Genomic DNA, 26761 nt, shown 5'->3' with positions numbered 1-26761 from the left:
TGTGCCGCCGTCTGCTGCTGCCGCGGCCCGGGAGCGCCACCGTCCCTCGTTGCGCGTCTCCTCCTCTGTTGCCTCGCCTCATCCCCTCCTTCGCTGCCCCGCTCCGGCCTTCGTCTCCAAGTCCTAGTTCAAGAAACCAACGCAACAACGGTATTTGAGGAAATTCTTCACCCAAATATTTGTATGTTTGAAAAAAATTGTTTGACAATGAGGTTGATCATAGTTTTTCTTATTGATTGTAGATGAACGCACGTGTTCAAACTTTTTTCGACGACTCGCCATCGGACAAGGATGAAGAAATCAATCTTGTGATGGCTATGTATGCAGACACGATGGCAAACAAGAAGCCGAACTGGGGAGGTTCAGTGCCTGGTCATCTTGTACTCCGTCGGAACAAGCAAGACGGTCACGCGAAGCTATTGGTGACTACTTTGGTGAGAATCTGGTATATGGTGCAAAGACGTTTAGGAGAAGATTCTGAATGTCAATGAGGTTGTTCTTACGCATTCAACAAATAAGAAATGCAACTGGTCAACAAGGTCACAATAGTTTGAAAAAATATTGTGAGGCCGTGAAAATGTTTGCATACAGTTGATTCTATTGATGAATGGCAGAGAGTTTGCATTGACAGCTTATTTAAATTAACGAAGTCCATCATTGAGATATTTGGAGAAGAATATATTCGAGCTTCAAATGAAAGGGCACTGCAAGACTTCTTGAGATGGGTGCATCAAAAGGCTTTACAGGAATACTTGAAAGTATCGATTGCATGCATTGGAAGTGAAAGCTTTGCCCTACGACATTACATGGACAATTCAAAGGAAAGATTAAAGATGCAACTATAATTCTAGAACTTGTGGCGTCAAATGACATAGATTTGACATTCATATTTTGATTGTCAGGAGACAAAGAAGCATGTCGAAAGGATGTCGAAAGCATGGTACGAGAATCCTCACTTTGCTAGGAAACAAAGAAACATGTAGATAAGATGTAGAGCGGGGATTTGAGGTTCTCCAAACTCTTTTGCCATTCATGATCCTGCACACTTTTGGCATCAAAAAGGCTTGAGGCCATACCATGACCGCCTGCGTGATATTGCATAGCATGATATGATGACACACCACCAATTCAGCTAGAATGGGGTAATTCCAGAAATTTTGTTAATGCGTCAACGCATGGAGGGCCACACTGATAATGAGCTAGGGCCACAATGATCATGAACTAGTTGAGCATCGGTGGGCACTTCATGGAAACATCAGTTATGTTAATGTTGCCTTCAAATTATTATTAAGTATGAGATCGATGTATAATTGTTTGAATTATTATGATGCGACATATAAATGTGTCATTGTTTAAAAAAATATGGGAAGAAGTTTAAGGCCAGCCCCAAAACTAGATTTTTAAGGTTGCTCCAAGAAATCAAGTACACAAATCTTTATCTTTAATATGTGTGCAGTATCCCGCACAAACAGTAGCTTTACTAGAATTTTCATGCCGCTAATCTGATGAGTGAAAAAGAAAGACATGTACAAAGGCAAACACATTACTTCTAACTTTCCAACGATAGGTCAAAGAGACTGCCATGGCTGTAGTAAAGAGAAACAGCCTCAGCAACATATAATCACCTGATAGACATGCACTAGAATCTCCAAATGCACACATTTGATAAACGAAACAGTTCACCAAGTAGAAAATTTCAAATGAGGGTAGCAGAACTGCATGCATAACAAAGGTTTACCAACCAGGTTGTACTATCACAGAGTTACCAAACTACTCAAAGACAAGAGGACAGAGGTTTCCCAAAACTGATGGCGCACGGAAGCTCTAATCTCTCTTAGTATTTGATCGGGGCTAGGATCTCCAGCTGAGTTCCCAACTTCTCCTCGGCCGCCTTCTCGGCCTTGACGCGGAGCTTCGCCAGTTGCTTTCTCCTGTCGTAGGAGACCTTGGCCTTCTCCTTTCTCTTTTCCTCCAGCTCCTGAATACAGGCCAAAGAGTGATGAGAAACAGGGTATGCACATACATCAGCACATAATGAACAAAGCCTGGCAACAGGGGATGTACTGTAATGATAACATTAGTCTAGAACTAAAGAGCCTCAGAGATCTTGGTGGTTGAGATCATCAAGTGGGATAAACCCATCAAGAGTAGCAAATATTTTGATAACATCACAGGCTCAAAGGAAAATAAAACCCCAGCAAAACTGTTGAATGAACTGAAACCCGAAACAGAGCAAAATCTATTAAGAGCACAAGATGGCATGGTCTGTCAGAAGTAGCTGGTTGTGATAATCATGAAGTATCAGTGGGAATCCGAACGATTTTCTTCATCACGCAGAAGCATGCAATTGACCCAATAGAACACAAAGAGCAACGAGGTTGTTAACAAAATAAGGAGTGCATGTACGACCAGTAATAAAGCAGTGCAAAAGTGCAAATGTAAGTGAGGAGAAGCCATGATCCGTCAGAAGTAGCTGGTTACACTAATCATGAAATATCAGTGGGAATCCGAACGATTTTCTTCATCACCCAGAATCATGCAACTCAACACAACAGAACACAAGAGCAACAATGTTTGTAACCACTGTAGGAATGCATGTACAGTCAGTGTAAAGGAGTAAATATGTGCAAATGTAATTCAGGAGATGGCATGATCCGTCAGAAGTAGCTGGTTATAATAATCATGTAATATCAGTGGGAATCCGAACGATTTTATTCGTCACTCAGGTCATGCACTCATCAGCCAGTAGAACATAAAAAAGGAGGATTCAAACTGCATTGCTAAAAGGTTTGCAAAAAACAAAGAAAGGAAACTATGGAATAGTCCTAAGGGAGTACAAATGTGCAAATATAATACAAGAGATGGCATGATCCGTCAGAAGTAGCTGGTTGTAATAATCATGAAAATCAGTGGGAATCCGAACGATTTTCTTCATCACTCAGATCATGCACATCTCAGCCAGCAGAACATCACAAGCAAAATACGTTACACAATGATTGCGAGCATGAACAAACAAAATTCTTCAAAGTATTATGAAGCATGATCTATGACTGGATTCTTAATCGGTGGGGATCAGCATAAACATTTTTAAAATGCAGAACAAATCGTTTATCAGCACAAGAGAGTTTATATGACAGAAGCTGAACCCATATCTATTAGAGTACCAGAAATCAGGTTGAACTTTCATAGAATGATTAGTACAACTAGACCACTTTAGTTTAGCATGACAGAGAAGACTAATCTTAACCCACTGGGAGCAGTCGAACACTAGCAACTATTGAGTACTGAAGAAACAGCACAATGAAACAGCATACCCTGATGGTGTCGGCGTAGTTCCATCCGACCTCCTTGGAGAGCTGGCCGAGGAGGCAGTACCTGTGCCCAGGCTGCAGCCTCAGAACCCTGCAAAACCACAAGCCACGTCAACATCAAACACACATACAAGACGCACGCCAAGATCTAGAAGGCAGTCGAAGGCCGGCGTACTTGAGCGCGTCGGGGATGACCATGCGCTTGGTCCTGTCGTACGGCGGCGGGACGCCCTCGTACGCCTTGAGCCTGGCGAGCGCGGCCTCGCCCCTCGCGGTCTTGTGCGGAATCATACTGCAGAGCGCCACCAAACACGGCATCATCAGTACACGCAAACCCAAATGGATACGGGGACGGATCTAGGCGGCGGCGGCGTCGCCGGCGACGTACCCGCGGATGGTGCGCCAGAGGATCTTGGCCGGGGCGCGGAAGTGGATGGGGCCGTGGGAGGGCTTGGTGTTCATCCGCTTGCGGAGGAAGCGGAGGTACTTCATCTTCTGGCGGACGAGGCCGCCGGACATGCAGATCTCCTCGCAGCGGACCACCACCACGCGCTGCCCGTTGAGCAGCTCCTTGGCGACGATCGAGGCCAGGCGGCCGAGCATGTGGTGGCGGGCGTCCACCACCACGCGCTTGGCGCACACGCCGGAGCCGGACACCATCTCGCCTCTTACCTGGCGGCGGCGGCGCTACTGCTAGGGTTTGGAGTTCGGGGGTGGAGGCGGAATGGAGAGGAGTGCGCCGCTTAGGGTTTCGTATTTATAGATCTCCGCGTTTAGGGTGTCTTGCCTGGGCCAGTTGCTGGGCCTGTCCGGTCCGGGCCGCAGTGTTAAATGGGCTAGGCTTATTTAGATTTAAAAGGCTTTATGAGGTTGGAAAAAGTTATTCTTCGCTGACGGGCTTGCTGAATGATTTTGTCTGATATACATACGGTTGTGGGTTCCGCTCAAAAAAAAAACGTACGGCTGTGGGTTAAAAAAAGAAAGGAAAACGCTTGCGTTGGGCGCGCCGGTCGAACGCTTCGGCCGGTTCCGCCCACGCACGCAGCTCCTAGCGATACAAATTGCGACACGTTAGGTGCGAGGGCCCACCTCAGCATCATCCTCCTCCCTTATCTTCCTTCTCGCGCCCAGCCTAGCTTCTTCTCCGCTGCGGCCTCCTCTCCCAAACACGGTGGCAATCCCGTCGGAGATAAACTGCCACCACCGCATGTTGGCGACCTGGCAGCAATCTCGCCCAGACAAGGCAGCAAATCTCGCTGCCATCTTCCTTCTCCCTACTGCTTGGGAGGAACAAGCCCAACCTTGGACAAGCCACCACAAGGGACCAGCTGCTTTGGGACCCGGCAGCACGAAGGACCTGCCGACGACGTGACCTGCTGCCGCTCGGGGGAGGTTTGCTTCGAGCTGCCAGTGCTCAGAGGCTACCGCACGACCTGGCTGAACAACGGCATCAATGCTACAACCACGTATCAAAAAGCTACACCCACCCTGCAATGATGCTGCAACGCGTGAACACCGGAGCTACAACCAGCAAGGTGTGTCGACAAAGCTACAACCTTTCACCTAAAAAGCTACAACCATATTCTCTAGAGTTTCTACCCGAGTTCGCCGGAGCTGTAGCCAGGCGACGTCGTCATCAGCGAAAATGCTACAATCATCTGTCGCAGGAGCTACAACCGATCTGTGGAGATGCTACAACCACGCACACTGGAGCTGGAACCGGTGAAGTGTCACCGACTAATGCTACAACCGTTTACGACAATGATACGCCGACGGCGACGACGATGTGTGTTTTTGCTACAACTGGCAGTTGTGAAAGCTACAATCGGCGTCGCTGGAAGCTACATCCGGCCATGGCGTTTTGTAACCGCCGGTTGCAGCTTTTCGTTTGTCGTCCATGGCTTACGGCTCCATAGTTGAAGCTTTTTTCATTGTCGGATGAAGCATTTCTCGTCGCCAGATGAAGCTTTTTTATCACTGGTTGTAACTTTTCTTTGGTTCTTCATGGTTTTCCGTCGTACGAGTTGAAACTTTTTTCATAGCCGGTTGAAGCTTTTTTCGTCAGCGATTGTAGATTTTTCCGTCGTCGGTTGCAGCACTGGGCATCTCTCCCGGCGCTTGATTTTTTTTGTTGCAAGCGGGGGATGAGCACCAGCGAGCACACCGGTGAGCACGCCGGTGAGCTCCTGTCATCGCCACCGGAGCTACAATGGTTGCCACGGAAGCTACAAAACCACCCTGCAATGAAGCTACAACTGCAGGGGTGACCGCAGGGGTTGACGAGGATGGCCGCCGAGGGCTGGGACCGGCGACCATGGCGGCCGGCGAGGGTGCCGAGGGTGGCGACAAGAGACGAGGAGGGCAGGCGAGGGGACGGCGACGAGGGAGAACGCGCACAACCGACGAGATGGGGCTCCTTTTTCTCGCGCTCGCGAGAGGAAGAAGACGAGCTGGGCTAGCACGATTTGGTTGGATAAAGATCCAATGGCTCAGGACGGACCGATCTGACGGCTGGGGTACGACCAGCCGAAACGATTTGGCCGACGCACCGGCGCCCATCATCGCCCTAAAAAACATGCCAAATGTTGTAAATGAAGTACTCCCTCTATTCATTTTTATAAGGCCTTAAAGATATTTCAGACAATGTGCAAAATAGCCTATTTTCAGTTGTCTGAAATGATTTATAAAAGTGAACGGAGGGAGTACTAAAAATACTCCAAATATTAGTTATGAGTATGTTCTAGCAGAATGAAAATGATGACCTTCAAAAGGACAATGTCATCTGAAATGAAAAACAAATGTGTCGACGGAGGAATTATTTGTACAAAGCTTTTGTCCATAGTTTAAATGGCTAATAATATTAGGAGAAACAAACAGGCTAGTTCAATTTTCTAAACTAAACTATTATTATTTTCTATCATAGATGATAATTTAATTTAATTAAGTTTAAGTTTATGATAGTTGGATTGCGCTATTCTCGTTTGTGTGAACATAGCTTTGTGAGCTTTGATTTCATGTTTGGCAAATTATGTTATGATCTGACTAACTCCTAAAACACACATAGAAACATTGCACATGTCACAACGATGAATCCATACATGTTCTGTAGATCATAACAAAAAAAAATGTAAAAAAGCAGTTCAAACACATGGGACGGTCGTACTCCGCAGCAATACTACTTTTTTAGAAGTGGTGTAGATGTTATCTAGTACTAGATTTTTTTAAGCAATTCAAAACAAATGGGATAAACACTGGAGTAGTACCGTTAAGGCTAGCAAGAAAATGGGTACAAGAAATAAAAGAACAACACAGACCCACAGCAATGCCCTGGTAGGAAAAAAACCATAAAAACTGGAAGAAAAACTGAACAAATACAAGGCGGTGACAAACAATTTTAAAAACTTAAGCCACCGTCTCAAAATTCATTCATATTCACTTGAGATCATCCGTACAAGTTATAACTGTTGGTACCCAAAATCCAATCTTCGATGCACCAACTTTTTCCATAACCCACGGTAAAATTAGTTTGGAGGTCAGGTATACAACAAACATGCTATAACTTCCCCTCATGTCTGAAGAATCAACACAAGATCAGTCTACTAGTCCGCCTCACTACATATTGGGAAGTTCAGGCACAAGTTAATGCGCCATACTCTTTACCAGCTATTTCAGCATAGAAGTCCCAATGTGGATCACTCTGTGTAATAAAAGGTTGACCAAATGGATTATTGCGAACGTAGCACTCAACATCATCTGCAAAAGCGAGTTTCTCCAGATACATGCGAAGATCTCCACCAGGACCTGCTTATCAGGAATTGTAATTTATATGCATCAATAGGCTGTAGCAGTGTAACAGGTCACTAGGTAAGTACATCGACATGAAATGGTGAATGCATACCCAATGAATTGTCGTTCCGGTTAAGATAGCTGAACGGCTGAGGAAAAATGGCAGTATGTGTCTGCATAACATAGGCATGAAAATATGCATTATTCAAATATGGAGATGAAACAGTTAAACAAGACACTGGTATATGAAAACAGCTGAGAAAATACCGGATTACGCAGAGCCTTGTAAGGAGAATCGTCCACAAGTAATGTATTGGAAGGTGAAAATTCCCCCTCCTTCCATGGAAGACCAGGTTCTTCCTTATTCCATAGTTTCTTCAATTCCTTCAGTACTATTGGTTTGTGCACGTTCTCCAGTGTGTTCCGTCCAGTCATTGTGCATTTATCCCTGGCCTGCCCATATGAAGGTCGCAAAACATATTAGGACCAAAATAACATACAATTGAGCATGCCCACCTACCACAGGTTCGTTTATGTTACATACCCAAGAAAACAGTAGGTATGGTTTGAAATCTCTCATAAGGATGTCAACAGCAGAATCAACATTTTTCCTAGAAAAATTATAAACCCCACATTAGTAAACATGGAGCAATGAGGATTAATATAAATCCCACGTAAGTAAGCATGGAGCAATGAGGATAAAGTAAAACAAATTAGGATAATAAATCGTACCGTTTCCTTGAGGACCATACACCTAGCTCGAAATTTTTTATGCAGAAGTTGAGAAAATCATCACAGTGAGGCCTTCGGAAGACTGGTAGAAAGGTGTAGTGCTATATTAATATCATCTGTCACAGTTCTATATCTGCATTTTCACAAATAATAATTACGGACAATTGTACAAGTAACTTTACCTAGTTTCCTTCGAACCTTTGCATCAGCCATGTGAGCATTGTGGAAATCTTCATTGATATCCGCAAGAAGGCCATTGAGATCTAGAATAAGAAGCTTTTTCTTCCGAAACCCTGTCAAGGAATCTCTTGGAGGGAAGGACATTCTAAGCTTTTCGCTATATGCCTGAGCTAAATTTGAAGGGCTTATCTGGTCATTGTTGTGATTTGTTGATAAGCAAGTTCGTTCTTTCTCCTGCATTTCATTCTTTACGGTACTGGTATGATCCAAATAGCTTCTTCCAAATCCATGCTCTGAATTCCTCCTGGCGTCTGATCCATACATGTTCATACTGTGATGAACACCTTCCCTAAAGTTAGGGTCTGGTCTTCCTGGCTGAAAGAAGTTTGCACCTTCATTGAATAAATACGACTGGTTCCTCTGAAATCCATGCTCTGAACTCCCCATGGCGCCTGATCCATAGATGTTCATACTGTGATGAACACCTGCCCTAAAGTTAGGGTCTGGCCTTCCTAGCTGAAAGAAGTTTGCACCTTCATCGAATGGATACGACTGGTTCCTCTGAAATCCATGTTCTGAATTCCCCATGGCGCCTGATCCATAGATGTTCCTATTGTGATGAACACCTGCCCTAAAGTTAGGGTCTGGCCTTCCTAGCTGAGAGAAGTTTTCACCTTCATAGAATGGATACGACTGGTTCCTCTGAAATCCATCCTCTGAGTTCCCCATGGTGCCTGATCCATAGATATTCATATTGTGACGAACACCTGCCCTGAAGTTAGGGTCTGGCCTTCCTAGCTGAAAGAAGTTTGCACCTTCATCAAATGGATAAGACCGGTTCCTCTGAAATCCATGCTCCGAATTCTCCATGGCGCCTGATCCATAGATGTTCATACTGTGATGAACACCTACCCTAAAGTTAGGATCAGCCCTTCTTAGCTGAAAGAAGTCTGCACCTTCATTGAATGAATACGACCGGTTCCTCTGCAACCCATACTCTGAATTCCCCATGCCTCCTGATCCATACATGTCCATACTGTGATGAACACCTGCCCTTAAGTTAGGGTCTTCCCTTCCTAGCGGAAAGAAGTTTCTACCTTCACTGAATGGATGTGACTGGTTCCTCTGAAATTCATACTCTGAATTCCCCATGCCTCCTGATCCATAGATGTTCCTACGGTGATGAACATCTGCCCTAAAGTTACGGTCTGCGTTTCCTCTCTGAAAGAAGTTTGCGCCTTCATTGAATGGATACGACTGGTTCTTCTGATTTTCAGATGGTAAGACCTTTTCTATTCCAGCACTATTAACTGATGTATGAAGAATAGCTTCTCTCATATGTTTACCGGACCCGAAATTCTTGTGCTCTTCTGCGATGTTAGGCTGGGAAACATGATCAGAAGGTTTGGTAACATCTTCACTAACTGCACTCCGATAAACTTTTTCTTCAGTTGATGAATGTAGGCAGTTGGTCTTCACATCTGCATCAACTATAACACCTTGAAGTGGCATCAGAGACACATTACTGCTTGCCAGTTGGCTGGAGTGAAGCACGGATGAACCCAAGGATGTTGCAACATTCTCAGTTTCTTTCTCTTTAAGTGAACCAGGCAGAACTTCATCAAAGTTCTTTTGAATGGTACTGTCTACATTCAAATTTCCCCCATCCGTGGTCTCTGCGTTAACTACTGTGAATGAGTTTGTCAGGGATACATCATCTGGATTTTTCTTTAGCCTCAAACCCATGCATTTAGGAGCTTCTGCATTGTTCTCAGTAACCATCGACGTCAAACAAGAGGTACCAGCGGTAGTTGGCAAAGAAATATCATGTAAAGTGCTTGTGTTATGAACATGATTGCTATTCTCTTTTCCTCTGCTTCTATTCTTTTGCTTCTTCTCATCCTTCAAGCTGCTAGAGTTAAGAGAAGATCTGTTATTGTTTTCCTTCAATTCTTCCGAGATCCCTGCCAAATCGGCATTCTTCCTGTCTTCACATGCTGGATCCTCGTTCTGAAATCGATATTAACATTAGCGTTTCAAAGGGGCTATTAACACTAGTACTTCCCACTTCCTGGTATGCTGCAATAATTACGAAAGCAACTTACATCGGATTTCTTCAAGAACTTGCTCCTTGCATCTTTAGTTTCCACCACAGAGATGTCACGTGCGTGAGATTTGCTGCCAGCACTAGGAGCATGTACTGCCTCTTTATTTCCAGGCTGAAAATTCCTCTTCCTTGTCCCATCTGAGTTTGCTGCCTGCTTGGAGGTAGTCTGCACTAAACTTTCACCCAAATGTTCTTCCGAAATCCAGGGTGAATGTGAATCTCCTCGAGTCGAAGTGGAGGTGTCATTGTTATTCTCCGGATTGCTAATAGCTGTGTCATGTAGTCCTCCTTGAGCATCAGCTTGTGTACTGTCAGTAGTGTCTGCAAATTAAGAGCAATTGAATGATGAGCCTGTCCTTATTCAACTATTATTAAATCTGAAATTCCCCAACCCAAGGTTGAAGGTCAGGTAAAAAAGTACTATCACAACACAAGTAAACAACCGACATGCCCCTTTTTTGTCCTGTGTCGTTTTGTACTCCCTAACGCTCTTATATTTCTTTACGGAGGGAGTATTAGATATTAGAAGATGTTAAGCTGGATCAAAATAAAAGTTCTCGCCTCATGTCTTACCACTTCCGTTTTACAGCACGCGCGTTAATCAGGGGTACCGCTGCTCCCGGGATCATTGATCCTAGCTAACATCTGCGAAGTCGTGTAACGTTGTTAAGTTTCTGTATTTCTGTCAGTAGGTTCTCTGGTTGTGGCTGATAACTGAAGGAGATGTTTAGCTGATCGCCAACTATAACGCAACAGAAAGAAAAAAAACAGAGCAATAGCAAAAACAGAAAGGCTATCCTACGAAACAAGAAAGGGAAACAGGAAAAAGCAAGACCGTACACTCGTCCCACTTCAGTAGCTTACACGGCTTCACAAAATGTTGGCTGACTTGTTCGAACCGATCGAATTACTCGTCTATCTAGGACAACTATGAGACCGGGAGCAGCAATACCGCAGACAGATTAACGCGGCGTCCTGTGAAACGGAAACGAAACTTTTTCTGCGATTATCGCGACGGCAATGGTCGGAGGCAAGCACAAAACCCTCCTCCTGTCGGCCGCGCGGAGTCGTACCTGTGACGGGAGCGGCGCTGGCGGTGGCGGTGGCGGTGGCAGGGGCGCCCGGCTCCTCCGACGCGTCCGGGGGCCTCGACGGCGGGCTCGCCGCGGGCGGGGGCGGATCCATCCGGATCTGACGTCGGAGCGGAATGGAGAAGCGGGACAGAGATGCGAGGGGACGGGAGGGACGAGGAGGCCCAAAAAGCGCGTGCTGGCAGAGGCGGTCAGGAGGAGGCAAGAGGAGTGACGACGACGCCTCTTTTGGTGTGCAGCCTTGGCCTCGTGCTCTACCAAAGTCGTACCAATGGCGGAGCCGGAGCAGGTGTGTCGCCACCGGTTTGAATTGACCGCTCTCGTCTCTGGGTCCGGGCTGACCGAGGCTCCCGTGGGGCCGACTCGGGTGTAGTACGAACCGTTCTCGTGCCAGGAATTTCAGAAAAAAGGGACATGTTTTTCCTAAATTCTAAAAAGTGCGCGCGCACTATCTAGGGAGAACGAGCGGCCGCTGCTCGACCGCACGATGCCAGCGAATCATTCGGCCCACGACCTCAGGTGATATCTGGTCGGAAGCACACTTCCTTCCTCCTCCTCCTTCCCTGACCCGTCAACCACCGCAGCCATGGCGTCCGACCGGCCGCGACCCGTCCTCCGGCGCGCCGCCGCGCGTGCACCCCGCCGGATCCGATTAGCTCCGCTGCGCCAGATCTGAGGAGTTCCGCGTCGGATCCGCCAGTCCACGCAATCCCCACGGTCTCCCCATCCTCCTTGTTCCCCTTTCTTGGTGTGGTAGCAGCCCACGATAGGGGAAGGCTGGGTTGCAGCCGGCGATGGCGGAGATGCAGGGGTACCGTGCTTGAGCAACCTCACCTCCTCGGCAGGAGGTGATTAGTGTCAGATTTTGTCTCCGTCTGTGAAACCTGTCTATGTGCAAATGGTGTGTTTCCAATTTTTCTCGCTGGTTGGTCTTCTGCATCTCTAGTTACAATCGTTGATTCTTTGTGATGCAAAATCGTGTGACCTTGAGACCGAGGAATGCCTGCGACTGAATAATTGTGTATCGCGATTGAGGAACTTCATATGTTTTGTTTCTGCTATCTGATATGAGGCACCGGACACAATAGGTGTTGCACACACATTGATATTTAGTTGGCTTTTAATTTAGCCTAGTTGCACACATATTGATGTTTAGTTGGCAGGAAGACTAGTTGCACAAACACATGCTCAGTTGGCTTATAATTTAGTCTAGTTGCACACACATTAATGTTTAGTTGGCAGGAAGACTAGTTGTACACATATATGCTCAGTTGGCTTATAATTTAGTCTAGTTGCACACACATTAATTTTTAGTTGGCTTGTAATGTAGTTTAGTTGCACACACATTGATGTTTAGTTGGCAGGAAGACTAGTTGCACACACATATGCTCAGTTGGCTTGTAATTTAGTCTAGTTGCACACACATTGATATTTAGTTGACAAGACACTAGTTGCACACACATATGCGCAATTGACCCGACAATGTAGTCTAGTTGCACATATATTGATATTTAGTTGGCACAAGGACTATTGGCACACGCATATGCTCAGTTGGCGCTGCATGTAGTCTAGTTGCACACATATTGATGTTTAGTTGGCAGGAAGACTGGTTCGTCGAAACATACCCATGCGAGATCTACTTTCGAAGAGCACGTCGCGAGGGTTCCAACAGTGAAAACGGATGTGTAGTCTAGCAACCATGAAAACTTTAATGTGCAATTAGTCTACTGTCCCGACCAGCTACCTAGTAGTCATTGTGCAACCCTCCTCCCTATTCGTGGATGACAGAGAAGACTAGCTGCACATATATATGCTCAGTTGGCTTGTAACTTAGTCTAGTTGCACACACATTAATATTTTAGTTGGCTTGTAATATATTCTAGTTGCACATGCATTGATGTTTAGTTGGCAGAGAATACTAGTTGCACACACATGCTCAGTTGGCTTGTAATTTACTCTAGTTGCACACACATTGATGTTTAATTGGCTTGTAATATAGTCTAGTTGCACACACATTGATGTTTAGTTGGCAGAGAAGACTAGTTACACACATATATGCTCAGTTGGCTTGTAATTTATTCTAGTTGCACATATATTGATGTTTAGTTGGCAGGACAATTGGCACACACATATGCTCAGTTGGCACGGCAATGTAGTCTAGTTTGCAGACACATTCATGTTTAGTTGTCAGGATTATTGGCACACACATATGCTCAGTTGGCGCGGCAATATAGTCTAGTTGCACACATATTGATGTTTAGATGGCAGGAAAACTAGTTCATCGAAACATCCCCATGCAGGATCTACTTTTGAAGAGCACGTCGCGAGGGTTTCAAGGGTGAAAAGAGATCTGAATTTCAACACACGGTTTAGAAGATATCTCTTTTATAATTTTGAAAACCAAAAATTAATACATAAAGGACAAACATGAGGAACATTTAATGCATGACATGCAGGCACCGGATGCATGCATGCAGCGGCTGACCAAACAGGCACTAGTGCGAGTGAGGCCCGATCGGGTGGGAGGGGTGATTGTTTCCTTTTTCTAAACGTGAATGTGACAGGTACTTACTTTGTTTAGCCGGCCGCTGGATCGCGCTAGTGGGCAGCCGGCCGCCCACTAGACGCGTCCCAATGTTTTTTAGGTTTTTTGTTGGTTGTTGGTTTTGCAATAACACCATCCATAGGTCTTTATTTTACACTTGGCGTGCGTTCTTTCATAAGGAGGCGTGGATATATTAATTTAGTTTGGTGTAGATGCCCACTTGGTTCGCCCGGTAGAGGAGTTGTGTGGTGCACATCTCATGCCAAATAGCTAAATGGTACACGCCAACCCAAGATATACGAGATACAGTCTGATTCATTGTCATAAAAATACAATTAAGGTATGCCATTTTTTTGAAAAAAAATTCTCAACGAGCTGCCACGGGTTTAAATTGTAGGCATGCATCATGAAGATGAAAAAACGATAAAAGTTTTAGTGGGAAAAGAGTTAGAGTGATAATTGAAGGGTGCACAAAGCGGTCGATGGATCCTATGTATGCACGATATATAGTTGAGTTTGAATTAATATAGTGTAAGGGTATCTTCAACGCCGCACTCAAACCGCTCGTAACCGTCCGGACAAAGCGGTCCTCACGGTACCCCATCGGTTCATGACCGGTTTGCATGTCCGTTTTCTCGCAAACCGGAAGCAAACTAGGTGGGGCTTTACGGGGTATCCGGATCGCAGCTACGCAGGACTCCAACATCTTTGGCCCACCCAAAACCCCGCCCCGACACTACGTCTCCATCCTTTCCTCTTTCTCCGCATCCGCTTCCTTCCTTGTTGCCGCCATCGTTGTACCACCCCGCCCGCCCGCCAAGCCCTCCTAGACCTCCATCGCTACATGCGGTCGCCACGCCGCTTGTCCTCCGCCGTCAGTCCAAATCTCTCGTCCCTCTGCCCCGCATGTACCATCCGCCCTATGGGGGTCACCACACACGACAAGTATTTGGTGAAATGCCAGTGCTAATTTTTTTGTCCTTTCTTTGAAGCAATGGATTCATATATGGAGTACAGATATGAGCACTGTGTGAGTCGCCCGACGAGGAGGATTATGCCGATGAAAGGACGATGGTGTAGGGGGTCCTTGCAAATGCGGAGCTTGCGAAAGAGCATGTTCTCAACTTCAAGGGATCGATCAAGGGTCATCGAGTGCTGAAAGTGCAACTATCCCTAAGTGGTTTTGGTAATTCGTAACAACATATAGCTCATTGAGCTAATACTATTTCAAGATAAATATTTCAGGAAAGCTCAATGATTGGCATGTCATAGATTAGAAATGTGGACCCTTCAAGATGCTAAGGACAAAGAATTGGCTCAAGCTCAAAAGCTCAAGACTCTGCATTTTACTTTTAGTGATCCAAGATCACATTGAGTCCATAGGAAAGCCAATACTATTAAAAGGGGATGAGGTGTTGCTTAATGGCTTACTTACTCAAAGTGCTTAGTGATATGCTCCAAAGCCCTCAACCACTTTCTCATATCCACCTATGTCCCAAACCAAAAGTCAAATTCGGCCCCACCAAAATTTTCCATTCGGCGCCACCGAGTTCTCTAGACATAGTCATTGCCACAAACCCTAATCAATTCGGTCACACCGATGGGATCTCGGTCTCACCGAGATGGGATTGCAAACTCTCTGTTTCCCTTCGTAACGTTTCGGTCTAACCGAGATGAGCGATCGGTCCCACTGAGTTCGCAATGCAAACTCTCTGTTTCCCCTTGGTAATGTTTCGGTCCAACCGAAATGAGCGAATCGGTCCCACCGAGTTTGCCTGACCAACTCTCTGTTTACTTATTACCAAAATCGGTCCCACCGAGTTTAAATAATCGGTCTCACCGAGATTACGTTATGCCCTAACCCTAATGAAATCGGTCTCACCGAGTTGACATGTCAGTCCCACCGAAAGTCCTAACGTTCACATTTTAAAACTGAATCGGTCTGACCGAGTTTTCTGATTCGGTCTCACCGAGTTTGGTAAATTGTGTGTAACGGTTAGATTTTGTGTGGAGGCTATATATACCCCTCCACCCACTCTTCATTTAGGGAGAGAGCCATCAGAACATGCCTACACTTCCATCATACATTTTCTGAGAGAGAACCACCTACACTTGTGTTGAGGTCAAGATATTCCATTCCAACCACATAAATCTTGATCTCTAGCCTTTCCCAAGTTGCTTTCCACTCAAATCATCTTTCCACCAAATCCGATCCTATGAGAGAGAGTTGAGTGTTGGGGAGACTATCATTTGAAGCACAAGAGTAAGGAGTTCATCATCAACACACCATCTATTACCTTTTGGAGAGTGGTGTCTCCTAGATTGGTTAGGTGTCACTTGGGAGCCTCCGTCAAGATTGTGGAGTTGAACTAAGGAGTTTGTACGGGCAAGGAGATCGCCTACTTCGTGAAGATCTACCCTAGTGAGGCAAGTCCTTCGTGGGCGATGGCCATGGTGGGATAGACAAGGTTGCTTCTTCGTGGACCCTTCATGGGTGGAGCCCTCCGTGGAATCGCGCAACCATTACCCTTCGTGGGTTGAAGTCTCCATCAACATGGATGTACGATAGCACCACCTATCGGAACCACACCAAAAATCTCCGTGTCTACATTGCGTTTGCTCCCTCCAAACTCCTCCATTTACCTTCATGTGCAATGTTTTACATTCCGCTGCTATACTCTTAGACTTGCATGTGTAGGTTGTTTACTTGACTAGTGCTAAGTTGCTAAAATCTGCCAAGACTTAAAATTGGGAAAATGCTAAATTTTTATTTTATCAAGTAGTCTAATCACCCCCCCCCTCTAGACATACTTTCCATCCTACAAATGGTATCAGAGCTTTGGTCTCCATTTGCCTTGATTTCCATAGCTTTTGGTGATCATAGCCTTGGTTTCACAACCTAGGAGAGTATGGCGTCTAGCGAGGGAAATTACCACCGTAGAGGTCCTTACTTTGATGGTACAAATTTTGCTAGTTGGAAGCATAAGATGAAAATGCATATTCTTGGACATAACCCCGCCGTTTGGGCTATTGTGTGTATTGGCTTGCAAGGTGAATTCTTTGATGGGAGAGAACCGAACCATGAAGCTAGTGCGGAAGAGTTGAAGATGTTGCAATACAATGCTCAAGCTTGTGATATTCTCTTCAACGGATTGTGCCCCAAAGAATTTAACAAAATCAGCGTCTTGAGAACGCAAAGGAAATTTGGGATACTTTCATTGATATGCACAAAGGTACCAACTCCGTCAAGGAATCCAAATTGGATGTGCTTCGAATTCAACTTGACAATTTCAAAATGAAGGATGGTGAAGGTGTCGCTGAAATGTACTCTAGGCTTGCTCTCATCACAAATGAGATTTCCGGCTTAGGAAGTGAAGAGATGACCGATAGATTCATCATCAAGAAGATCCTAAGAGCCTTGGATGGAAAATATGATACAATGTGCACATTGATCCAAATGATGCCCAATTACAAAGATCTCAAGCCAACGGAAGTCCTTGGAAGAATTGTTGCTCATGAGATGTCACTCAAGGATAAGGAAGAGATTCACAACAAGTCAAGTGGTGCTTACAAAGCCTCATGTGATTCTCCCACATAATCAAGTGAGAAACAAGCCTTCAATGAAGAATTGAGCCTAATGGTGAAGAATTTCAACAAGTTCTACAAGAGTAGAAGCAAGGAAAGAAGTTCCAAGTCAAGGTCCTACAATGAAAAAAGATCTTCAAGTCGTGAACGTAATTGCTACAATTGTGGAAGACCCAGACACTACTCAAATGAGTGCACGGCTCCCTACAAAAGAAGAGAAGATTCTCCCAAAAGAAGAAGTAGAAGATAAGAATCACCACCAAGAGAGAGGAGTAGAGATGACCATTGTGAACGAAGAACATCACGGAAGAGCAAGGATTCAGAAAGGAAGGACAAATCATCAAGGATCTACACAAAACGAAGACATCAAGCTCATGTTGGTGAATGGGTATCTGGCTTCGACCCGACAATCACTCCGAGAGAAGTTATCACTCCGACTCCGAATATACTCAAGATGAAGGTGTTGCCGGTCTAACACTTGTGTCAACCAACTCCTATGACATATTTGAGTCACCAAATGAAGGAATTGGAAGATGCTTCATGGCTAAAGGCCCAAAGGTATCACACCCCGAGTATGTTGATTTCAATAGTGATGAAGATGACTTGCTAGGTGATGATGATTTACTTGTTGACAATTCTAGTGATGAAAACTATGATGAATGTGCTATTAATCATGCTAATCAAGATAAAATGAATGATGATGATAAGAAGGAGATTGAGCGTCTAACTAAATAACTAAACACTCTTAAGTTAGCTCATGAAACTACCTTGGAAAATCATCGAGAGCTTTTAAAGACTCATGAGAAGTTACACTTCAAAAAGCTCAACCTTGAGCAAGAGCATGGGTTCTTAAAAGTGATCAATGATGATCTTTGCAAGAAAAGTTCTTCTTACATTGCCAAGAATTTAATCTTGTCTACTTACATGCCACAAGTTAAATCTAGCAACAAGAGTAAGAAAGATTCTTCTTCTAGTAGTAACAATAATCATGCCAAAATCAATGATGTTGCTTCTAGTAGTTCTCTTGATTCCACTAATGATTCTCTTAGCCAAGTTACACTTGAGCAAGAAAATAGCTTATTGAAGGGAATTATAGACAAATGTGTTTACAAGAGCCTTGCCGGAAGTAAGCAATTTGAGGAAATTGTACGCAAGCAGGGAAGACACCGGAAGAATCAAGGTGTTGGTTTTGAACGAAAGTTCAATGCCAATGGAGTTGAGTGGGAAGAAGATCAATACCCCAAGACGAAGTTTGTTCCTCAACAAGAGAAGTATGATCCTACTTCTTTCCAAGGAACACAAGCGCAAGATGATCTTCCACCACAAGACCACAAGCAAAAAGGCAAGGACAAGCTTCAAGAGAAGATTGATGCATTTGAGGAAGCTCCCAAAGCCTTGGTCAAGTGGGTTCCCAAGATTACATCAAGTTTTACTTCATCAAGTACGACTACAACCCCAAGGATTCCCATCAAGATGGTGTGGATCCCGAAGAAAAAGAACTAGATAGTTCTTGAGGGTGACTCCACCAACATACTTCACTCATATCATTTTGGCAAGGACAAGTGCAAACAACTTCCATATCTTGCACTAGTTCAAGGAGTCACAAACCCTCTTGTTGGTAAGACAAGGGACAAGGTAGCCTAATGCTTTCATGGACAACATCCTATGTGAACATCACTCTATGCTATGGATATCCTTGTTTGTTCCTTGTGGGACTAACCTGTGTAGGTATTGAAAGTGCAACTCACTCCAATGGATTGCTCCAAATGATCTACATCAACATTGAGCATCTACATCCTCAACACCTACATGAAGTCATCATCGACAAAACCCAAGGTTAGTTCATCCCTCTTAGGGGGGATATCACATCTAGGGGGAGCTTTACTCTAATCAATTGAGCTAAAGCAGCTCTAACAATGTGAACACAATAATGCTTTATGTAAAAGTGGTAACCCAACTTGTGCTTCAACGATGAGTATGACCTATGATCAAATGTTCTCATTTGACTCCTAAGTCAATATACTCATATATAGATGACCTAGTCATCACCAAATTGCTTGATAGATGCTAGAGTGTTTGTGCATTCTCTGCCACATATTTCATTTGCCATTTTATTGTGTGAGCATGTTGGTTGCATATTTTACTCATTTGAGGACATCCACTTGTTGTTTTGATTGTTTGGCGTTTTCTCTTTTGCCAAGTGGATGAACAAGAATGCCTAAGAACCTCCTCTAGCTATCTATGCTTTTCTCGTCTCAAACTCTATTCATGCTACATCACAAAGTTTGATCAAGTCAGATTCGAACCACTCCGTGTGAGGAGCACTCGGAGTCCCCGATTCATCATAGACTTAAACTTCCAAAACCTCTTTGTGCATTTCGGTATGACCGAGTTATCCACTTCAGTCACACCGAGTTCACTAAGTTGATCTAGGTGCAACCGATTTGAATTTTTCGGTCACACCGAGTTGCAGTAACCGCTCGCGATTCTGCATCTCGGTGCCACCGAGTTGTTCCACTCGGTCACACCGACAGGGTCAGGATATCCCTGCTGAAAGAGAGAGTTGCAAAATTTCTGCACTTTGTGATGCTCATCCACTCTACCTCATCTACATCAATTCACAGGGTCTGATGTTAGTAAGTTTGCAAAGATGCCTGATCAGAGTGACAGTCAGAACAGGTCTGAGGAACATGTGCAGCTGAGTGAGGGTTCAGATCCCTCAAGCACTTCTGATGATGGCAGTAGGAGCACTGTGAAGGAAATATGCCCTAGAGGCAATAATAAAGTTATTATTTATTTCCTTATATCATGATAAATGTTTATTATTCATGCTAGAATTGTATTAACCGGAAACATAATACATGTGTGAATACATAGACAAACAGAGTGTCACTAGTATGCCTCTATTTGACTAGCTCATTGATCAAAGATGGTTATGTTTCCTAACCATAGGCATGAGTTGTCATTTGATTAACGGGATCACATCATTAGGAGAATGATGTGATTGACTTGACCCATTCCGTTAGCATAGCACTTGATCGTTTAGTTTGTTGCTATTGCTTTCTTCATGACTTATACATGTTCCTATGACTATGAGATTATGCAACTCCCGTTTACCAGAGGAACACTTTGTGTGCCACCAAACGTCACAACGTAACTGGGTGATTATAAAGGTGCTCTACAGGTGTCTCCAAAAGTACTTGTTGGGTTGGCGTATTTCGAGATTAGGATTTGTCACTCCGATTGTCGGAGAGGTATCTCTGGGCCCACTCGGTAATGCACATCACTATAAGCCTTGCAAGCCTTGCAACTAATGAGTTAGTTGCGGGATGATGTATTACGGAACGACTAAAGAGACTTGCCGGTAACGAGATTGAACTAGGTATTGAGATACCGACGATCAAATCTCGGGTAAGTAACATACCGATGACAAAGGGAACAACGTATGTTGTTATGCGATCTGACCGATAAAGATCTTTGTAGAATATGTAGGAGCCAATATGGGCATCCAGGTCCCGCTATTGGTTATTGACAAGAGAGGTGTCTCGGTCATGTCTACATAGTTCTCGAACCCGTAGGGTCCGCATGCTTAACGTTCGTTGATGATATAGTACTATGAGTTATGTATGTTGGTGACCGAATGTTGTTTGGAGTTTTGGATGAGATCACAGATATGACGAGGAACTCCGGAATGGTCCGGAAGTAAAGATTAATATGTGGATAGTAGTGTTTGATCTCCGGAAGGGTTTCGAAATTCACCGGAAGGGGTTCTGGATGTTTCCCGAAATGTTTGGGCACGAGAACACTTTATCTGGGCCAAAGGGGAAAGCCCACGAGGCTTTTGGAAAGTGCAAAAGGAAGTTTTGCGGAGACCAGAGGCTAGACGCCAGGAACCCTGGCGTCTAGGGGGTAGACGCCGGGAACCCTGGCGTCTAGCCCTGGAGTTCGAGAAGGACTCTTGCCTTTCGGGTGAAACCGACTTTGAGGAGGCTTTTACTCCAAGTTTCGACCCCAGGGCTCAACATATAAATAGAGGGGTAAGGCTAGCACCAAAGATAGATGAAGAAACACCAAGCCGTGTGTCGGCAACCCAGTCCCCTCTAGTTTATCCTCCGTCATAGTTTTCGTAGTGCTTAGGCGAAGCCCTGCGAAGATTGTTCTTCACCAACACCGTCACCACGCCGTCGTGCTGCCGGAACTCATCTACTACTTCGCCCCTCTTGCTGGATCGAGAAGGCGAGGACGTCACTGAGCCGAACATGTGCAGAACTCGGAGGTGTCATGCTTTCGGTGCTTGGATCAGTTGGATCGTGAAGACGTACAACTACATCAACCGCGTTGATATAACGCTTCCGCTAACGGTCTACGAGGGTACATAGACAACACTCTCCCCTCTCGTTACTATGCATCACCATGATCTTGCGTGTGCGTAGATTTTTTTTTGAAATTACTACGTTCCCCAACAGTGGCATCCGAGCCTAGGTTTTATGCGTTGATGTTGTGCACGAGTAGAACACAAGTGAGTTGTGGGTGATATAAGTCATACTGCTTACCAGCATGTCATACTTTGGTTCAGCGGTATTGTTGGATGAAGTGGCCCGGACCGACATTACGCGTACGCTTACGCGAGACTGGTTCTACCGACGTGCTTTGCACATAGGTGGCTGGCGGGTGTCAGTTTCTCCAACTTTAGTTGAACCGAGTGTGGCTACGCCTGGTCCTTGCGAAGGTTAAAACAACACCAACTTGACGAACTATCGTTGTGGTTTTGATGCATAGGTAAGAACGGTTCTTGCTAAGCCCAGTAGCAGCCACGTAAAACTTGCAACAACAAAGTAGAGGACGTCTAACTTGTTTTTGCAGGGCATGTTGTGATGTGATATGGTCAAGACATGATGCTAAATTTTATTGTATGAGATGATCATGTTTTGTAACCGAGTTATCGTCAACTGGCAGGAGCCATATGGTTTTCGCTTTATTGTATGCAATGCAATCGCCTTGTAATGCTTTACTTTATCACTAAGCGGTAGCGATAGTCGTGGAAGCATAAGATTGGAGAGACGCCAACGATGCTACGATGGAGATCAAGGTGTCGCGCCGGTGACGATGGTGATCATGAAGGTGCTTCAGAGATGGAGATCACAAGCACAAGATGATGATGGCCATATCATATCACTTATATTGATTGCATGTGATGTTTATCTTTTATGCATCTTATATTGCTTTGATTGACAGTAGCATTATAAGATGATCTCTCACTAAATTTCAAGATAAAAGTGTTCTCCCTGAGTATGCACCATTGCCAAAGTTCGTCGTGCCCAGACACCACGCGATGATCGGGTGTGATAAGCTCTATGTCCATCTACAACGGGTGCAAGCCAGTTTTTGCACACGCAGAATACTCAGGTTAAACTTGACGAGCCTAGCATATGCAGATATGGCCTCGGAACACTGAGACCGAAAGGTCGAGCGTGAATCATATAGTAGATATGATCAACATATTGATGTTCACCATTGAAAGCTACTCCATTTCACGTGATGATCGGTTATGGTTTAGTTGATTTGGATCACGTGATCACTTAGATGATTAGAGGGATGTCTATCTAAGTGGGAGTTCTTAAGTAATATGATTAATTGAACTTTAATTTATCATGAACTTATTCCTGATAGTATTTGCATATCTATGTTGTAGATCAATAGCTCGCGCTATTGCTTCCCTATGTTTCGATATGTTCCTAGAGAAAACTAAGTTGAAAGATATTAGTAGCAATGATGCGGATTGGATCCGTGATCTGAGGTTTATCCTCATTGCTGCACAAAAGAATTATGTCCTTGATGCACCGCTAGGTGACAAACCTATTGCAGGAGCAGATGCAGATGTTATGAACGTTTGGCTAGCTCAATATGATGACTACTTGATAGTTTAGTGCACCATGCTTAAACGGCTTAGAATCGGGACTTCAAAGACGTTTTGAACGTCATGGACCATATGAGATGTTCCAGGAGTTGAAGTTAATATTTCAAGCAAATACCCGAGTTGAGAGATATGAAGTCTCTAACAAGTTCTATAGCTAAAAGATGGAGGAGAATAGCTCAAGCAGTGAGCATGTGCTCAGATTGTCTGGGTACTACAATCGCTTGAATCAAGTGGGAGTTAATCTTCCAGATAAAAATAGTGATTGACAGAATTCTCTAGTCACCATCACCAAGTTAGTAGAACTTAGTGATGAACTATAATATGCAAGGGATGACGAAAACAATTCCCAAGCTCTTCGCGATGCAAAAATCGGTGAAGGTAGAAATCAAGAAAAACATCAAGTGTTGATGATTGACAAGACCACTAGTTTCAAGAGAAAGGGCAAAGGGAAGAAGGGGAACTTCAAGAAGAACGACAAACAAGTTGTTGCTCAAGTGAAGAAACCCAAGTCTGAACCTAAGTCTGAGACTAAGTGCTTCTACTACAAAGGGACTGGTCACTAGAAGCGGAACTACCCCAAGTATTTGGTGGATAAGAAGGATGGCAAAGTGAACAAAGCTATATTTGATATACATGTTATTGATATGTACTTTACTAGTGTTTATAGCAACCCCTCGGTATTTGATACTGGTTCAGTTGCTAAGAGTAGTAACTTGAAACGGGAGTTGCAGAATGAACAGAGACTAGTTAAGGGTGAAGTGACGATGTGTGTTGGAAGTGGTTCCAAGATTGATATGATCATCATCGCACACTCCCTATACTTTCGGGATTAGTGTTGAACCTAAATAAGTGTTATTTGGTGTTTGCGTTGAGCATGAATATGATTTGATCATGTTTATTGCAATACGCTTATTCATTTAAGTAAGAGAATAAATTGTTGTTCTGTTTACATGAATAAAACCTTATATGGTTACACACCCAATGAAAATGGTTCGTTGGATCTCGATCGTAGTGATACACATATTCATTATATTGAAACCAAAAGATGCAAAGTTAATAATGATAGTGCAACTTATTTGTGGCACTGCCGTTTAGGTCATATTGGTGTAAAGCGCATGAAGAAACTCCATGCTGATGGACTTTTTGAATCACTTGATGCTTGCGAACCATGCCTCATGGGCAAGATGACTAAGACTCCGTTCTCCGTAACAATGGAGCGAGCAACTAACTTATTAGAAATAATACATACTGATGTATGCAGTCCGATGAGTGTTAAGGCTCACGGCAAGTATCGTTATTTTCTGACCTTCACAGTTGATTTGAGCAGATATGAGTATATCTACTTGATGAAACACAAGTCTGAAATATTTGAAAAGTTCAAAGAATTTCAGAGTGAAGTAGAGAATCATCGTAACAAAAAATAAAAGTTTCTACGATATGATCGCAGAAGTAAAATATTTGAGTTACGAGTTTGGCCTTCAGTTAAAACAATGTGAAATAGTTTCACTACTCACGCCACCTGGAACACCACAGCGTAATGGTGTGTCCGAACATCATAATCGTACTTTATTTGATTTAGTACAATCTATGATGTCTCTTACCGATTTACCACTATAGTTTTGGGGTTATGCATTAGAGACAACTGCATTCACATTAAAAAGGGCACCATCTAAATCCGTTGAGACGACACCGTATGAACTATGGTTTAGCAAGAAATCTAAGCTGTCGTTTCTTAAAATTTGGGACTGCGATGCTTATGTGAAAAAAAATTCAACATGATAAGCTCGAACCCAAATTGGAGAAGTGCGTCTTCATAGGATACCCAAAAGAAAATATTGGGTACACCTTCTATCACAGAACCGAAGGCAAGCTATTCATTGCTGAGAATGGATCCTTTCTAGAGAAGGAGTTTCTCTTGAAAGAAGTGAGTGGGAGGAAAGTAGAACTTGATGAGGTAACTGTACCTGCTCCCTTATTGGAAAGTAGTTCATCACAGAAATCTGTTCCTGTGACTACTACACCAATTAGTGAAGGAAGCTAATGATGATGATCATGTAACTTCAGATCAAGTTACTGCCGAACCTCGTAGGTAAACCAGAGTGAGATCCGCACCAGAGTGGTACGGTAATCCTGTTCTGGAGGTCATGTTACTTGACCATGACGAACCTACGAACTATGAGGAAGCGATGATGAGCCTAGATTCCGCGAAATGGCTTGAGGCCATGAAATCTGAGATAAGATCCATGTATGAGAACAAAGTATGGACTTTGATTGACTTACCCAATGATCGGCGAGCCGTTGAGATTAAATGGATCTTCAAGAGGAAGACGGACGCCGATAGTAGTGTTACTATCTACAAAGCTAGAATTGTCGCAAAAAGGTTTTCAACAAGTTCAAGGTGTTGACTACGATGAGAGTTTCTCACTCGTATCTATGCTTAAGTCTGTCCGAATCATGTTAGCAATTGCCGCATTTTATGAAATCTGGCAAATGGATAAACAAAACTACATTCCTTAATGGATTTATTAAAGAAGAATTGTATATGATGCAACCAGAAGGTTTTGCCAATCCTAAAGGTACTAACAAAATATGCAAACTCTAGCAATCCATCTATGGACTGGTGCAAGCATCTCGGAGTTGGAATATACGCTTTGATAAGTTGATCAAAGCATATAGTTTTATACAGACTTGCGGTGAAGCCTGTATTTACAGGAAAGTGAGTGGGAGCACTACAACATTTCTGATAAGTATATGTGAAAGACATATTGTTGATCGGAGATAATGTAGAATTATTCTGCAAAGCATAAAGGAATGTTTGAAAGGAGTTTTTCAAAGAAAGACCTCGGTGAAGCTGCTTACATATTGAGCATCAAGATCTATAGAGATAGATCAAGACGCTTGATAAGTTTTTCAATGAGTACATACCTTGACAAGATTTTGAAGTAGTTCGAAATGGAACAGTCAAAGAAGGAGTTCTTGCCTGTGTTACAAAGGTGTGAAGTTGAGTAAGACTCAAAACCCGACCACGGCAGAAGATAGAGAGAGAATGAAAGTCATTCCCTATGCCTCAGCCATAGGTTCTATAAAGTATGCCATGCCGTGTACCAGACCTATTGTATACCCTGCCCTGAGTTTGGCAAGGGAGTACAATAGTGATCTAGGAGTAGATCACTAGACACTGGTCAAAATTATCCTTAGTGGAATAAGGATATGTTTATCGATTATGGAGGTGACAAAAGGTTCGTCGTTAAGGGTTACGTCGATGCAAGTTTTGACACTGATCCAGATGACTCTAAGTCTCAATCTGGATACATATTGAAAGTGGGAGCAATTAGCTAGAGTAGCTCCATGCAGAGCATTGTTGACATATAAATTTGCAAAATACTTATGGATCTGAATGTGGCAGACCCGTTGACTAAACTTCTCTCACAAGCAAAACATGATCACACCTTAGTACTCTTTGGGTGTTAATCACATAAGCGATCTGAACTAGATTATTGACTCTAG

At 43.9% G+C, this 26761-nt stretch overlaps 2 protein-coding genes, 1 non-coding gene and 4 pseudogenes across 3 annotated transcripts; all 7 read right to left on the bottom strand.

Moving 5' to 3' along the window:
• Nucleotides 1-1640: 1640 nt before the first annotated feature.
• LOC606336 (60S ribosomal protein L13a-4) lies at nucleotides 1641-4050 on the bottom strand. Its single transcript, XM_044527043.1, has 4 exons — nucleotides 3700-4050; nucleotides 3487-3603; nucleotides 3315-3402; nucleotides 1641-1978 (listed from the first exon to the last, which is right to left on the bottom strand). Exons 1-4 carry the CDS (start codon nucleotides 3969-3971, stop codon nucleotides 1835-1837), a joined length of 621 nt encoding a protein of 206 aa, XP_044382978.1. The 5' UTR covers nucleotides 3972-4050; the 3' UTR covers nucleotides 1641-1834.
• Nucleotides 2095-2177, bottom strand: LOC123109158 (small nucleolar RNA SNORD24). Its single transcript, XR_006452451.1, has one exon. It is a non-coding gene; the product is annotated as a small nucleolar RNA SNORD24 (small nucleolar RNA).
• LOC123109220 (uncharacterized) lies at nucleotides 2264-2339 on the bottom strand (annotated as a pseudogene).
• On the bottom strand, nucleotides 2459-2534 carry LOC123109219 (uncharacterized; annotated as a pseudogene).
• Nucleotides 2653-2728, bottom strand: LOC123109222 (uncharacterized; annotated as a pseudogene).
• On the bottom strand, nucleotides 2870-2944 carry LOC123109215 (uncharacterized; annotated as a pseudogene).
• A 2653-nt stretch (nucleotides 4051-6703) lies between the features above and the next one.
• Nucleotides 6704-11527, bottom strand: LOC123105062 (uncharacterized). Its single transcript, XM_044527042.1, has 8 exons — nucleotides 11190-11527; nucleotides 10115-10437; nucleotides 8012-10019; nucleotides 7830-7911; nucleotides 7642-7708; nucleotides 7365-7550; nucleotides 7210-7270; nucleotides 6704-7112 (listed from the first exon to the last, which is right to left on the bottom strand). Exons 1-8 carry the CDS (start codon nucleotides 11299-11301, stop codon nucleotides 6940-6942), a joined length of 3012 nt encoding a protein of 1003 aa, XP_044382977.1. The 5' UTR covers nucleotides 11302-11527; the 3' UTR covers nucleotides 6704-6939.
• Nucleotides 11528-26761: the final 15234 nt, after the last annotated feature.

Source organism: Triticum aestivum, chromosome 5A, assembly GCF_018294505.1.
Source record: "Triticum aestivum cultivar Chinese Spring chromosome 5A, IWGSC CS RefSeq v2.1, whole genome shotgun sequence".
NCBI classification, from domain to species: domain Eukaryota; kingdom Viridiplantae; phylum Streptophyta; class Magnoliopsida; order Poales; family Poaceae; genus Triticum; species Triticum aestivum.
This window is presented reverse-complemented; position numbering and strand designations above follow the sequence as displayed.

Excerpts from the sequence above, each read along its gene's own strand:
- LOC606336 (XM_044527043.1), bottom strand. The coding sequence starts at position 3,971 with ATGGTGTCCGGCTCCGGCGTGTGCGCCAAGCGCGTGGTGGTGGACGCC. Across the intron at positions 3,604-3,699 it reads CTCTGGCGCACCATCCGCGG|TATGATTCCGCACAAGACCG; the intron begins GTACGTCGCCGG and ends GGCGCTCTGCAG. Across the intron at positions 1,979-3,314 it reads ACTACGCCGACACCATCAGG|GAGCTGGAGGAAAAGAGAAA; the intron begins GTATGCTGTTTC and ends GCCTGTATTCAG.
- LOC123105062 (XM_044527042.1), bottom strand. The coding sequence starts at position 11,301 with ATGGATCCGCCCCCGCCCGCGGCGAGCCCGCCGTCGAGGCCCCCGGAC. Across the intron at positions 10,438-11,189 it reads CAGCGCCGCTCCCGTCACAG|ACACTACTGACAGTACACAA; the intron begins GTACGACTCCGC and ends CTTAATTTGCAG. Across the intron at positions 7,551-7,641 it reads CATACCTACTGTTTTCTTGG|GCCAGGGATAAATGCACAAT; the intron begins GTATGTAACATA and ends TCATATGGGCAG.